The sequence below is a fragment of the Nicotiana attenuata genome, chromosome 6, assembly GCF_001879085.1.
Source record: "Nicotiana attenuata strain UT chromosome 6, NIATTr2, whole genome shotgun sequence".
Lineage (NCBI taxonomy): Eukaryota > Viridiplantae > Streptophyta > Magnoliopsida > Solanales > Solanaceae > Nicotiana > Nicotiana attenuata.
In genome coordinates this window covers 28,761,661-28,777,653 of record NC_031994.1, presented here as the reverse complement: position 1 = coordinate 28,777,653, position 15,993 = coordinate 28,761,661, and the positions used below count along the sequence as shown (strand labels likewise).

Genomic DNA, 15,993 nt, shown 5'->3' with positions numbered 1-15,993 from the left:
ATAAATAGGGCGTCGTACAACACTTCAGAAATAATTAATAAAAAAATTTCGTGCTATACTTCTCACATGGTATCAGAGCGTGAGTGAGACACATGGGAAAGTCAAACAGTCGTCGTGCGTCAAATTCCGGCGACTTTGTAGGGCTGATTGCGTCATCTGTTGGTGTTGTGTGAAAACCAACACCACCATAGGGTCCCCAGCCTTCCACAACCAAACCCTAGAAAAAATCTCGGGCAACCGACTCCTCACGCGCTCTCACGTGCTGATCAGAGGTCAGAAATTCCGGCGAGATCTACTCCACGCGTCAGGGCATGGAGCCTTTGCCGGTCACTTTTTGAAAAAGTTCTTTAGAACAGTATGGTCGCCTACCTTTTCCGAGCCTATCCTACTATTTTCTTTTTATTCCGATCACTTTTCAAAATTTTCCGGCGAGACTTCTGGCAACTTTTTTGTTTCCGGCGAGATACAGTATTTTTTCTTCACAGTTCCTGTGAGCCTTTTTATTGTTCTTGATTGTATGTGCTACTTGGTCCAACAATGTCTTTGGGACTTGATGTTGTTGGTTCTAAAAGCATGGGTTTTGGAAATTCAAGTTTGATGATTACTTCGAAACCCTTAATAGGAAGTTCAAACTACTTAGCCTGGGCTTCTTCTGTTGAGTTGCGGTGCAAGGGTCAAGGTGTTCAAGATCACCTGGCCAAGAAGACTAGTGATGGAGATGAAAAGGCCAAATCACTATGGGAGAAAATTGTGATCAATTATGTAGTTTGTTGTGGCGATCGATTGATTCCAAGAAATGCCTTTGTTTCGTCTATTTCAGACATGTTATTCAGTTTGGGAGAAGGCTCGTACTTTATACACTAATGACATATCCCGTTTTTAGGATGTGATATCTCAGATGACAAACTTAAAGAAATATAAATTGTATATGTCTACCTACTTGGGACTAGTGCAGGCAGTTAGGGAGGAATTTGAGAAGTTGATGTCAGTCACTGCTAGTGTTGAAAAACAACAAGAGCAACAACAGAAGATGTTTTTAGTTCTTACACTTATTGGACTGCCTAATGACCTTGACTCGGTGAGAGACCAAATTTTGGCTAGTCCTTCCGTCCCTATAGTTGATGAACTATTCTCTCGATTGCTTCGTCTTGCTGCGCCAGCCAGTCACACAGTGGTCTCACCACCAACTGTTGACTCCTCTATTCTCGCATCTCAAACAATGGAAAATCGGACATCTCGGGCTACAGAGAATTGATGAGGAAGAGGTCGCTTTGGGAGATCTTGGCCCAAGTGCTCTTATTGTAATAAACTTGGACACACTCGTGAAATGTGCTATTCTTTACATGGCACCCAGAAACGCTCATTTTGCTCACGCCAAGACTATAGATAACCAGGGATTTTCTGTTGCTGGCGATTCTTTTGCTTGTGCTTTTCAATCTAGTATTCTTGGACAGTGGGTCATAGACTCGGGAGCTTTTGATCATATCTTTGGTAATAAATCACGTTTGTCGAATATTGTGTATCCACAGTTTTTTCCTATTGTTAATTTAGCCAATGGGTTCCAAACTAAAGCAAAAGGAGTTGGAAGCTAATCCTTCATCTTCTGTCACTCTAGATTCCGTTCTTTATGTCACTAGTTGTCCTTTTAGTCTTGCATATGTTAGTCGTTTGACTCGAACCCTCCATTGTGGTATATATTTTATTGATGATTCTTTTATTATGCAGGACCGCAGTACGGGGCAGAGGATTGGCACAGGGCGTGAATCACAAGGCCTTTACTACCTTAATTCACTCAATCCCCCCACAACATGTCCAATTACAGATCATCCAGACCTAATTCACAGACGTTTAGGACATCTGAGTTTCTCCAAGCTTCAGAAGATGGTACCTAGTTTGTCTAGTTTGTCTACATTAGATTGTGAGTCGTGTCAAGTTGGGAAACATACCCGAGCCACCTTTCCGCGTAGTGCTAAGAGTCGTTCCAAGTCTATTTTTTCTTTAGCTCATTCTAATATATGGGGTCCTAGTAGAGTTAGTTCAACCTTCGGATTTCGTTATTTTGTTAGCTTCATTGATGATTACTCCAGATGTACTTGGATTTTCCTAATGAAAGATCGTTCCGAGTTGTTTCTCATCTTCTAGAATTTTTGTGCTGAAATTAAAAATCAATTTGGTGTTTCTATTCGCATTTTTCGTAGTGATAATGCTCTAGAATACTTATCCTCTCAATTTCAGCAGTTTATGACCTCTCAAGGAATTATCCATCAAACATCTTGTCCGTATATCCCTCAGCAGAATAGGGTAGCAAAGAGAAAAAATAGGCATGATCTCAATGAAATTGCTCGCACACTTCTCCTTCAGTCCCATGTTCCACTACGTTTTTGGGACAATGCAGTTCTTACAGCTTGTTACTTAATTAATCGGATGCCCTCGTCTGCTATCCAGAATCAGATTCCACATTCCGTATCGTTCCTTAAGTCACCCTTATACTCTCTTTCTCGTGTTTTTGGGAGTAAATGTTTTGTTCACAACTTAGCTCCCGGGAAAGATAAGTTAGCTCCTCGTGCTCTTAAGTGTGCCTTCCTTGGCTATTCTCGGGTTCAAAAGGGGTATCGCTACTACTCACATGACCTTCTTAGGTATCTTATGTCAGATGTCACATTTTTTTAGTCACAACCTTACTATACTTCTTTTGATCATCGTAATATATCTGAGGTATTACATGTACCTACTTGTGAGGAATCCACATCCACAGCACCACCACAACCATTACTACCTATATAGACTTTTAAGGAGCCTACAGGTGCTCCTCCTACATCCCTACCCACAAGGCCACCACTCTTGACTTATTATCGTCGTCCACGTCCAGCATCAGGCCCAGATGATTCACGTCCTGCATCAGATTCTGCACCTACTGCGGACTTGTCTCCTCCTAGTCCACCAATTGCACTCCGAAAAGGTGTATGATCCACACTTAATCCTAATCCCCATTATGTCGTGTAAGTTATCATCGTCTATCATCACCTCATTATGCCTTTGTCTCATCTTTGTCCACTATTTCCATTCCTAAGTCTACAGGTGAGGCATTATCTCATACAGGATGGCGACAAGCCATGGTTGACGAGATGTCTTTACATGCGAGTGGCACTTGGGAGCTTGTTCTTCTTCCTTCGGGTAAGTTCTATCGTTGGTTGTCGTTGGGTTTATGCAGTAAAAGCCGGCCCGACTAGCCAGGTTGATCGGTTTAAGGCTCGTCTTGTGGCAAAAGGATAAACTCGGATATTTGGGCTTTGATTATAGTGACACTTTCTCTCCCGTGGCTAAAGTAGCATATGTTCGCCTCTTTTTGTCCATGGTTGTTGTTCGTCATTGGCCTCTTTATCAGTTAGATATTAAGAATGTTTTTCTCCATGGTGAACTTGAGGAAGAAGTTTATATGGAGCAACCACCTGATTTTGTTGCTCAGTGGGAGTCTAGTGGTTTTGTATGTCGATTACGCAGGTCACTCTATGGATAGAAACAATCTCCTGGAACTTGGTTTGGTAAGTTCAACACAGTTATTTAGGAGTTCGGCATGGCTCGTAGTGAAGTTGATCACTTTATGTTTTTTCGGCATTCTACTCATAATCTGTGTATTTATCTGGTGGTTTATGTTGATGATATTGTTATTACTGGCAATGATCAGGATGGTATTACTATCTGAAGCAGCATCTCTTTCGGCACTTCTAGACTAAGGATCTGGGCAATTGAACTATTTTCTAGGTATTGAGGTCGCTCAGTCTAGCTCCGGTATTATTATTTCACAGCGGAAGTGCCTTAAACATTCTTGAGGAGACAAGAATGATGGGTTGCATACCTGTTGACACTCCTATGGATCTGAATGTTAAGCTTCTGCCCGGACAGGGGGGAGCTTCTTAGCGATTCTGCGAGATAAAGGAGATTGGTTGGCAAATTAAATTACCTAACTAGACCTGACATTTCTTTTCTTGTGAGTGTTGTAAGTCAGTTTATGGATTCTCCATGTGATAGTCATTGGGATGCAGTTGTTCGTATTCTTCGGTATATAAAGTCAGCTCCGGGTAAAGGATTACTATTCGAGGATCGAGGCCATGAGCAGATTGTTGGGTACACATATGCTGATTGGGCAGGATCACTTGTTATGTTCTAGTATAAGGTAATTTTGTCTCTTGAGAAAGCAAGAAACAGAATGTAGTGGCTCGATCTAGCACAGAAGTAGAATATTGAGCCATGGCTCTGGCAACGTGTGAGTTAGTTTGGATCAAGCAGTTGCTAAAGGAGTTGAAGTTCGGACAAGTCAGACAGATGGAACTGGTGTGTGATAATCAAGCTGCTCTTCATATTGCCCAAATTCGGTGCTCCATAAGAGGACTAAACACATGAGATCGACTGTCACTTTGTCAGAGAAAAAAGACTCTCAGGAGATATTATTACAAGTTTGTGAAGTCGAAAGATCAGCTTGCTGATATTTTGCACCAAGTCTCTTACTGGTAGTGGTTCTCGTATTAGTTACATCCGTAACAAGCTCGGTACATATGATTTATATGCACCGGCTTGAGGGGGAGTGTTAAATGGTTAGTAATATATAGTGTCCCACATCGGGAAGTAGATACCTATTATTATATAATCACTATATATAAATAGGGCATTGTACAACACTTAAGAAATAATTAATAGAACTTTTCCGTGGTATACTTCTCACAGAAGTGAAATATCGTTTTTTTAGTGTCGTTTCTTTAGGATAACGCTCATTGGCAAGTAAAAGTATGCCTTAGAGACTAGGTGACAACACTGAAGCGCTCGCTAAGCAAGGTGAAGCGCTCAACATGTTTTGCGCCTTGCTTCAGGGATTTAACCACGCTTTAAGCGTGCCTTTGACAACAGATATATGCATGGGCATCAGTTCTTGACTCAAATTTCAGAGAAATAGTTACAATGTATGGGCTGACAAGATTAAAAACTTGTGACTCATTCCTCCAGGTGACACTTCACCTACCATTAGAGATCACATCATATACTTTGAGCTCGAAGAGAAGTCAAACCTAGTCTCACTAGAGGAGAAGTATTTTTCCTACCTTGTCAGAGAGAATTGGCACATGGCGACCAAATGTCAAGGGCACAATAGCCTGCTTTCCTATAAACTTAGCATAACGTTCATCCTGCAAAACAGCATCACCAATACATCAAATGCAGATTCACATGGAAAGGGATTCCGATTTCTCTGTAGAATCATTTGACTCTATATATAGAAAACAGTTATACAAGACACAAGAAAAATTACCAACTTCTCTTGATTAAATTCTTCATACATGACGTGATGACATACAATGCGACCAAATAGACTGTAAGCAAAGCACTCTTCCATGTGTTCAGTTTTTCATCAGAATAATTCAATTCGGCCAGCACATAGGAATGTGCAGGTAGGCATACTAAGGGCATAGGCAAGCAAAAAAATTCTTCTTTCTCAAATAGTTAAAACTTGAGGAGGAAGTGACATCTTATGACACAATATTCATAAATGAGAAACCCCAATGTGCAAAACTATCAATAGAACACAATTAGCAACTACTGAGACACCATAAAATGCTTGGATACGAATTCACGAGCATGAATTCTAACAATTCAAGCATGTGTTAGTAGAGTTTAATCTGGCGATTGCTTATTCTAGGCTCGAGGGCAAGGCAGACTTACTTTGCCAACATAAACTTCTGCGATAACGCACTTAAAAGGCCTTCATCCTCCAAGGCTTAGAACATTTTGGGTTGATGCAAACCAGACCTTTTCTATGCTTTCCGATAAGAAAATGGACCTTAGACCTAACTCAAACCCAAAGCTAGGTCAAGAGATAAGGATTGCCCAAAACCATATAAGGAGACAACAGCCCATTTCCAGTAATGTATTAAACATGTACAGTAATGTTTACTGTATGAAACCCATTACATTAATATACTATCTTTATAAGGTATTTTCTTCTAATATATAAATCGAATTAACTTACTCCATTTCCAGTCAAATATCGTCATATGAAATGTAACAGGAGCAATAATTTTTCCCCTCTTTTGAGAAAAATCATTTCTGAATTCTGATTAGATATAGTTAAGGGCGACATACCTGAGGATTAACAGCAACAGCAGTATCACCAAATAAAGTCTCTGGGCGTGTGGTTGCAATTGTCAAATAGTCATTCCTGCACCAAAAATTTTAAAAAATTAATAAGAAATAACCAAATTAGAACATTGGGAAAAAGAATTACGTTGCTCATAAAGCAATTAACTGGATAAACCCTTTTATAAGCTACACAGAACAGCAAATAGCCAAAGCCCAATAGTGAAGAAAAATAAGCACAGAACTTGGCTGATAGGAAAATTAGAATCTCAGCTACAATTAAGGCTCGCAGCGAGCAGTTACAAATTGAAAATCATGTTATCAATAACTTGAAAGCGTGTTCAATTTTCTAATATTGTGTGACCAAAAGATACATTAAGTGAAACAGCATTTCACTTGTGTCTGACTAGAGTGAAGCCCTATTTACAACATAAAAGTTCTGAAAATTTTACTGTGGGAAATGTTATACAGAAGAAAGCTATTTCATAAACTGATTCCGAAATCTAATTGGTCGTGGCATTGGCTTGCTGTTTGAATGATGATGATAAGCAGCTAATATCGCATTGATACTCCCTTAAAAGACATAAGCTGTTTCTGTATTTACTGTAAACCATTTCCTTGAGGAAAATATTTTATGTAGTTTTTATAAACCAAACAATAGTTTACGAAATACAGAACTTATCTTAATATATATTGCGTCAAAAACAAAAAAGACTTGTTCATACCAATTTCTTTTGAGTGAAATAGCTAGATTTGATTGCGGCTGAAAGCAAACAAAGCTAGGGCACGGATTGGGCAACTTAGTGAAAAAGAAAACCCTCTTAGCAGCAAGACAAAAAGTATAAAGTCACTGAAGCTACTGGACTGGTGAAAGTCTCATATCCATACTACCATTTCAAAGATCACTTAAATGGATAGTTTACAGCATTAAACTGAAGTCAAGAAGAAAATAAAAGTGATTAGCTGCAAGTACATGTCTTTACTTTGAACCTCCAGCAACACGATACTTGATGTAATAAAGTGTACCAGGTTCTTCAGAATACTCTACTTCCTGAGGTGGAAAAGAAATTCTGTTAACCACTGAGATTTAACCACTAATTAACAAGAGAAGCATAGAAGATGCAAGTATTTCCAACTGCATAAATAGCATACCAAGTCTGAAACTGCAGTCTGCAAATTAGGAGACCAATTAACCATGTAAGAACCTGCAAATTTCCGATTTGACAGCTAAGGGATTTAGGTGAAAGTTGACATCCAGAAGAACATTTAGGTTTACTTGTTATGCATCTTGCAGAAAGACTGGTGAGTCGAGTCCAGTATTAGATTAAAAACAGTGCAGTTCAAATGCTATTTGACCCTGAAGGGTTTATCAACAGCACTACTTTTTCCATGTGAAGAGATCCAATGCAATATGAGTCCATAAGTTAGACAGGCAAGTCATCCAGGGTTCATGCTTCTAAAGGAAGTGTTGAAATGTATGACCATCTCATCTAAAAGCTTAAGCTCTTAGAGAAAGCACACTTCTAACTGATATATGTTATGTCTCAAGATGCCCCCTCACTTATACACCTGATTCTTTTCTTCCTTTTTTTCATGGGCCCAAGACATGGAATATCTTTTGCTTTTTGGGTGGCGGTGAGATTTGAACTCAGGACCTCTTACTTGCGCTGGTACCATGTTGAAATGTGTAACCATCTCATTTAAAAGCTTAAGCTCTTATAGGGAACACACTTTTTACTACTTAATTATATTATGTCTCAACAAGATGCTCCAAATTACTTTCAGCTCTACATAGAAGTACTTTAGGTTTGAATGCTCCAGAGTAGCAGTTTTGCTTCTATAAAGATCAAGTAAAATTAGAGGAACAGGAATAACTTCAGTCGTCAACATCCGACGAAGAGAAAAATGCTTAGCAATTGTGTATGCTGCAGAATGTTGAAATTTGTCTCCGCAAACCGCTATCCTTCAGCAACAATGATTGGGAAAGCTTATAATAAAGGATTGAACAATTCTTATCAACACAACCAAGTGGAATGTAGATGTTCATTTTGTGCCGTTCATTTAGGATAGGGGTAAGGCTGCGTACACACTACCCTCCCCAGACCTCATGTATGGGATTAAACTGGGTTTTTTGTTGTTGTTGTTGTTGTTGTATTTTGTGCCGTACATATACCCCGAGGTTAGCTCCCCACATCCTTCCATTATCTTTCTCACAGCCAAGACGTTGTTTTTGCTGTTCGTAAAGCAAATTCATCTATGATACCATTAAATTTTGGTTGTCATCAGAGACAATATCTATTCAAAAGACGGGCCAAAAGGAAATAAAAGGAAAACATACTCTATCGCAGAAGAACTACCACATACTCTCAACGCCACCACAACCCTCAACCGAATAGAAAAATAAAAAACCCAAAACATAATATAGAAAAGGGCAATACTACTCTCGGAAAAATTAAAGTCATGAAGTTCTTGAGGCAAGTCTACTTTCATCAAAACAACAGAGTTGGCAAGGATAGCTCATTGGATCAAGCAAAAGTATCTATCTTTTGCAAACTAAAATCATATTATTTTTTGGAAAAGCAGTGTGTACCCTGATAGATTAACCCTTTTTCATGAAGCCTTATAAATGCTTCAACTACTGCTCCTGCAACAATCGAAATTTTAAAATTTAGACTCCCATTATGAAAATTGATGATATATATATAACAAACAAGAAATAATACACATTTTATCACTAGACTAGTATTCATCTACATCTTGACACAGGACCAGGTACATCCAGATGTAATAAATATTATCGGGAAACAGTGCATAGAATGACAAAGTAAGAAGACAGATGAACTGAAGAGCCCCTTAGAGAATTCATAGCTTGCTAGCCTAGAGAGTTGATATCCATATTATGTAGACACGTTCGCACCAGAGAGTTGATGGGAGTTTTACTGAATGGAAGGCAGTCTTACTGCTCAGCTGTTCATCAAGGGTAAAACGTTCTCTGGTCCAATCACAGGATGCACCAAGTCTCTTTATTTGGTTAGTAATGGTTCCACCATACCTAAGTAATAAAAGAGAATAAGCGTTTGTATTTTAGATTGAAAAGGAAAATATTGAAAATGCATGGGAAGGGAAAATATTGGAATGACAAGATATACTTAGAAGGAGAAAAAAGATGCATATAAATTAGAAATAGAAGGAGGATATGCATTGAACACGAAGAATGATAGCCTACTGCAACACTGTAGAAAGCATAACCACTGATAGGTCTCTTCCCTGTAAAATGGAAGCATATAATTCTAATGTTTTAATGTGTGGCCATAGAAGATTGGACAAGATTAGATACAGATTGCTACGTAGGAGCAACTTTTTCTGATAATTGAAGGTAAAAGGAGATTAGATATACCTAAAATCTAATGGAGATAAAGTTGTTTCAAAACACCTAGAATCTCTAAATAATGCCTTCTTAGCTAAGAATTTAACAGAATGGAGGCAGAGGGTTCAAATGGGAAATACCGACTAGTTAAGACTAAACTTTAATTATTTTTGTTATACTTACATTAGGTCCAGCATTTACCAAGTCTTTTCATTCTAGATATAAACAACAATGTCCGCAGCTGGATAAGTGTGAGAATTAGAGAACATTTATCTTACGCAACCCCTAATTTGCCTTAAAAGAAAAATAATTTAGTACTGGAATGAACGAATCTGGATAGAGCGGAATGGATACAAGGATTCATATAACCAACCCGAACTAGTTTGGATTGATGAATAGATGATTGATCTAACTTAACTTGTTGAAGAGGTGAAATATAATCTCTTATTATAATGTGTTCTTTTCATGGGGGAGGGGGGGGAGGCATATGCAGGAAGTTTGAGCTTAGACCAAGGTTTTGATGATGATTCTCTAATCTTGCAGAACAAATGTAATACGATGATATGCCCTTTGATTTCACCTGCTTCAGCCCGTGCTCTAAAATTCTCAACTATCCAACAACAACAACCCAGTAAAATCCCACAAGTGGGGTCTGGGGAGGGTAGTGTGTACGCAGACCTTACTCCTACCCCGAAGTAGTAGAGAGGCTGTTTCCGAAATACTAATATTACTATCAACTATCAATAATACTAATATTGTTTGATTCAAGATCAAATCTCCTCTAGTTCGTCAGTCACTCACCGACTATACTCTTTGAGCACCTATTCATTTTCTAACAGTATCAAATATTATGCTTTTTCTGGATATTCGCGTACCAATATCATGGGTTCAGTTTTGAGGTCCCCACTTGACTGGGGCCACCAAGATGGCTTTTCCCATATGGAATGAAAATATTGGATTCATGTAAAAGGAGAAAGATTTGTATGTGTGTGTGTGTTGATATGTATAATCCAAAAGTTTGCCTAGTTAGCCAAACCTCACACAGCAAGATGTGTACTAAATGTTCACTTGTCTGTTGGATAGGCAAACTCTTCATTAAGATTATGTAGGTTTTTAAGAAAAGTGGAACATCAGGCCCGCAGAAACCTACTGAAAAATTTCCATTAGCTAGATAGTCACAAGCATGTCAAATTGCTACAAACTGATATAACGTTTAGACGTTTCTCATTTTGGTCAATAAAATTACATTGGTATCGTTTTTCTACAGTCGCTAGAAACGTGAAACATCACTATCAGGATTTTGGAGAGCACACTTCATCAACATTCAATTTCACATCAAACTGTCGAGGAAGAACATGCTTCCGGCTTCTTCTCATTCTAGTGTTGGCTTCTTATGTTCAGACTTGCCATCAGGTCCTGATTTATAATTTATAATGACCCATCCAACGGTTTGGAATGTTACAAAGCATTGGATCAGATTTCTTTAAGATCAATTCCGGGAAAAAGCTATCAGAATGGACAAATAGGATGAAGCATCATTGAACATGCAGCTGCAAACCAGTTCTCTTAGAAAAAAAAAATGTACCACCTTATCTTCCCATACTTACCTTTCTCATAAGAAAATTAAAAAAAAAAAAATTATCTTCCCCCTTGCCAAATACAAAAGTATGTGGAATAGTTAAGTGAGCTTGAAAGGCCTCCATAGCTTTGGTCTAATTATAAGAAAGCGTTCGCATAATGTGTGGGTTAGGCGCACAGTCACGGGTTCGAACCCTGCTGCATTTAAGTGAAGTAGAGTAACAGAGTGGGTCCGCTATCCACCGAGTATAGAACCGTGCACCATTGGCCTCTCAAGAATTCTTCGTTATCAAAAAAATGAGGGCGCAAGATATTAGTCAAGATAAAATTAGGAATTAAGGTGAAACTATCCTAGCATTTAAGGACAACAGGTGAAGAATAAATAGGGGAACAAATAGGTGACCAAAATACTTGGTGATTTCTTTCCATCTGTCTACGACTTGGTGGACAGATTTACCCAGCACCTGTGTTGGTGGAAGGTAGAAGATACCCCTTAGAATTAGTCGAGGTGTGTACAAGTTGGATGGAACACCGCGGTTATCAAAAAAAAAAAAGACCAAAGGAGTACCTTACCAAATGAAGAGACTACTATGCATTTCAATATCATGATTGAAGACAAACCACACTATAGAAGTAATTGTCACATAGTCACGATAAAAAGTGTCTTTTTCTAGGGGTGGAGTGGATACTAATAGTCAGCTTAATTAGAAATGAGTGAGGAAAATGTTGGCACATTGTAAATGTAGCTAACTATTAGCGCATAGGGAACTAATGTACCATAATAGAAGCGTAATATAGATGCAGGAACAAAGATGGCTATTAGTAAGCTCAAGCTAATCTCGTTATGGAACGAAAATGGAAGATTACCATATTAATCAATGGAAGGTCCCGAAGAATGCCATAGAACTAGGAGCCCTTTGTCAACAGCTTCTAACCCTCGGTTTAGGGTGGAAAGGCAAGAGGAACTTTCTCGGTCATATTCTTCTACCACGGGTCATCAAATAAAGAGGATAGAGTGTTCCCCCACCTCTCAATTTAGGGTTCTCACAACACTGAGGAAGGAGTGCTTCATCACGTGGCGAGATACAAAGTGGAGCAATTCTCACGGAAAAAATAGAGATAACGCATGTTACTTGGTGTTGCATGTGCAAAATAGCCTGTGATAATGTGAAAATTTTGGTTGTTCACTGTCAAATCACAATTCAATCATGGTGGGCAGTGCTGAATCCCAGTGGCATTTGGCAGGTAATGCTAACGACATGTCAAGACTAGTTGCTCAATGGGGTAATCATAAGGAGGAGCAAAAGAACACGGTCATGGGATGAAACGCCTCCGACCACATGAGATACTTTGGATAGAAAGGAATAGGAGAGCATTTGAGGGATTGAACACTAGTTTTGTATATATTCTACAAATCTTTTGTTTTGGTAGACTTTTGGTACACTCACGAAGTCCCAAGCAACATCTATGATTGGGTAATTTTTTGTAGACAGGCATATTCATTATGTAGATTCCACTTCTGTATACAACTTAATATACTTAAAAAAAAGTTACCACATCAATATATTATTATTTTTATTGGAAAAAACACCTAATAGCCTCAACCCCAATATATGTGAGCATAGCATGCAAATTAATAGATTCAAAGGAATTGCAGTGCCACCTATGTATAGGAACTATGAAAGATTCCAGAGGTATAAACTTAGGTTGAATTTTTTTTTAAAGAACTCCCTCTGTACTGGGCATGTAGTTTAAGGAAAAAAAATAAGACTTTTCGAACTTGTGGTCTCATTTCTATTGCTATAAAAGCATGTCATTAAGGGTAAATGGAATGTTTAAAGTTAAATTATTTTCAAATACAAAGAGGTATGCTCTTTTTTAAGAGACTAAAAAGGGAAAGGTTGTTACATAAAATGGAAAAGAGGGAGTATAAGAAGAGAAGCTCATTTCATCCAAAAACTAAAGAAGTTTATAGGTTTCTCTTTTTCCAGGCCTTCAACACTATTTAGAGCATCAGAGCTCAACTCATTGACATGTTATCAGAATATAAGGAAATTTCTATGAGAAAAAATTCTCATGAGAAATTTCCTCTTTGGTACTCTACTGCTCAATGGTTGCACAACTTGTAGAGAATATTATTTATTTTTTCATTTCATTTTTTTAATAAGAAATTAAAATGTTCATTTTTAGTGGGGAGGAGGTTGTTCTAACTGGGACATAAAATAATAGATGCCAACTAGATTTCTCTATCCAACAAGGAGATCGTGGACCTTACTATCAAAGAAGAAGAGGAAGACCTTGGTACTTTACCTTCCATAATGTTTGTTATCTTCTTTTCATTGTATATTATCTTTCCAAGGTTTCTATTTTTTGGTATACGAACACGTGTTTGCCCTTTTTTAATGAAATTTATTAATTTATCACAAAGAAGTTATCTTTCCTTACTTGTCAAGGTCTGCTGATAGCCACTAATGGTACTCATTTAACAAAATATGTTACTTATCTAAAAGAATTGTCGACATCTTATGGATGCTTTTAATAAAATAATCGTTATTTCATCCAAAAAATGAATAGATAAAAGAATTCACCAGTAACTTGGGAGATTCCTACGATGACATGTAGGTGAAAAAGTTTCTCTATCTTTTTTTACTGGATTGCATATGCGAGAAAAAGTTTTATACCATCAATCATGTAGCATTTAGAATTTAGTAAACAAATAGCTTAAATAAGAATGAGTAGATATACTTCTGTTTCCATTCCCATACTCGTTTTGTAAACTCATCTCTACCCAAATCAGCCCGTTTTACTCCTTCTGCAGCTAGCATTCTCTCCACAACCAACTAGAAAAAATAGAGAAAAAGAAAAAGATAAAAGGTATTCAGTTTTTCACACCCAAGAAACAATAAAAATTTTGCTAGTTAAGATCATTCTGGAAAATGAGAGCAGTTGTGAAAAAAAAAAAGATAAATGACAAGTGGAGCCAATTACACAAAAAGATTAAGTACTCCACAAGTTTGAGAAAGAAAAAGGACTACCAACATCTTACCAACCACAGATAAAGGGAAATGTTGACATAATTGAGGGAGTAAATGACAGAACACCTTAGCTACACATCAAAACTCTATAACTAATATCAGTACCGGAAAGTCATATTGACAACCACAGTTCCGTCCACCAAAACAAGCAAAAATAACTTCCATTCCATGTGCATTTGCACAAAGATAATATTGGAAAACATGAACTCAAACTCAACTAGCTAGCAACGAAATTTCTTGCATACCCAAAATGGTCCATCATAGTAAGAAAATTTGATCAAAATTAGATGAAACCAAGAATGTAAATTATCAACGAATCACACGCATCCATAAGTTAGCAATATAAAGTCAAATGTAAAATGAGATGCAGTTAAGTAAAAGCACTAAGCTTTTGGATGTAGAGGGAACCTGAGTTGCAATACCAGCATGATCTGTTCCAGGAAGCCAAAGGGTAGGTCTTCCCTTCATGCGGTTATATCGTATCATGATATCCTGACAAAGGAGACGATAGAAATGAAGTAATGTAGAAAATTTGAGATATGTCAAATAACAGATAAATTAATGACTATGTTAGGTGAAAAATGAAAAAGTAAAAGGCTAATGGTAATCAAGAACAACATTGTTCAATTCCTCCCCATTAAAATTCTTAGACCATCCAAAAAGAGTTAGTTTTGTCAGCCACGAACGACGACTTTCAGAATCATGCCATCCACAGTCGTTGTTTCCACCTTCATATGTTTTTTACGAGTTGATCTTGGGGCATTCTTTTTATTGAGCTATCAATGAGCAGTCAATGTGTTTCTAGAAGGAACTGACTGAAGCATATTTGGTTAGATGCAGCATCATCGTGCTAAGCTATTGGGATTCAGTTGTAAGACTAGGCAGAGAAGTATCTTTAGAGCCTATGTCTATATTGTGATCATCTATCAATGTGTCAGATACTCTATCAGCAGTGGGCTCAACTGGCAGCTTTTTTCAGCAAAGCATGGACTTGGCTAGAATGTCATGTGGAGATTGTGGATGTGTCGTGCGAGATTCTTGCACAATTCGAGCAAAGAAGGTTCATTTGCATCAGATAATTGTCAATTCAAGATGTTTTTGCCATGCTATGCGTCAATGCAAAGTTGCTACCCAACTTAATGAGGCGAAATTGGTAACAGAATTTTCTCTCCGTGACCACGACCCTAACAGAACGACTTGCCCTTCCATGCGCTAAGCTGGATAGAGAGCTTCTAGAAAAAGGACTACCTGATTATAGACAACATTCTTCTCCTTCACATCGTCGGTCAACTCTGGGGATAGTGGATAGAGCTCGTCCCTATTTGACTGAAGAGAGAAGGGTTCATTCTGATGATAAGTGATGCTTGTTGACTAAATTCCATTGAATATTGGGTCATGTCGATAAGTTGAGGTAAGATAAGTCCACGTTTACCAGGTTGAGCAACCAAGTTATGGTGAGCCGCGGGCCATGGACTATAAACTTGGGGCTAGATCAGGCATAGATCTTTTCATGGAGCATACCGAGATTGCAAGTGCATCATTTGAAGAGTCCTCCTAGAAAGTTGGCGTTGAGCTGAGTATGCTAGATGTTTATCTATCATAGGGCTAAAATGAATGGAAGGTGAATCCCCAAGCACCATGTAAGGAAAATAGATGTGGTGCCTACCGTCATATAACACGCAGCAGTCCAAGCAAGCAAGGTTGAGGCCAACCTAGTGGGGGTGTTCGCACGAGTGTCACATCAACAACCGCGTTAGGTGAATAGATTTTGTACCTATCATCACGAAGGAGAGAATCTCCAAGAGTAAGCACTACTCAAAGTTGAAGCCAAGCAAGGAAAGGGCGTGCATATGGGTCGCGACAACCATGAGGAAAGACTTTAGCCTTGCG

The 15,993-nt window shown here is 38.2% G+C and overlaps 1 protein-coding gene across 3 annotated transcripts in view; it reads right to left on the bottom strand.

Annotated features, from left to right (window-relative positions):
- The window catches only part of LOC109226752 (valine--tRNA ligase, chloroplastic/mitochondrial 2), a 40,037-nt gene that overhangs the window by 21,357 nt on the left and 2,687 nt on the right, over positions 1-15,993 (bottom strand). Inside the window, exons 4-11 of one of the 3 annotated variants that reach the window (XM_019391599.1) lie at positions 14,512-14,595; positions 13,814-13,908; positions 9,084-9,175; positions 8,714-8,767; positions 7,276-7,328; positions 7,107-7,174; positions 6,130-6,205; positions 5,094-5,177 (exon numbers count right to left, since the gene is read on the bottom strand). In XM_019391599.1, coding sequence (XP_019247144.1) covers positions 5,094-5,177; positions 6,130-6,205; positions 7,107-7,174; positions 7,276-7,328; positions 8,714-8,767; positions 9,084-9,175; positions 13,814-13,908; positions 14,512-14,595 — 606 coding nt within the window. Of the gene's footprint in view, positions 1-5,093; positions 5,178-6,129; positions 6,206-7,106; positions 7,175-7,275; positions 7,329-8,713; positions 8,768-9,040; positions 9,059-9,083; positions 9,176-13,813; positions 13,909-14,511; positions 14,596-15,993 lie in introns of those variants that run through there. The other 2 variants (XM_019391600.1, XM_019391602.1) reach the window with 2 other exon arrangements.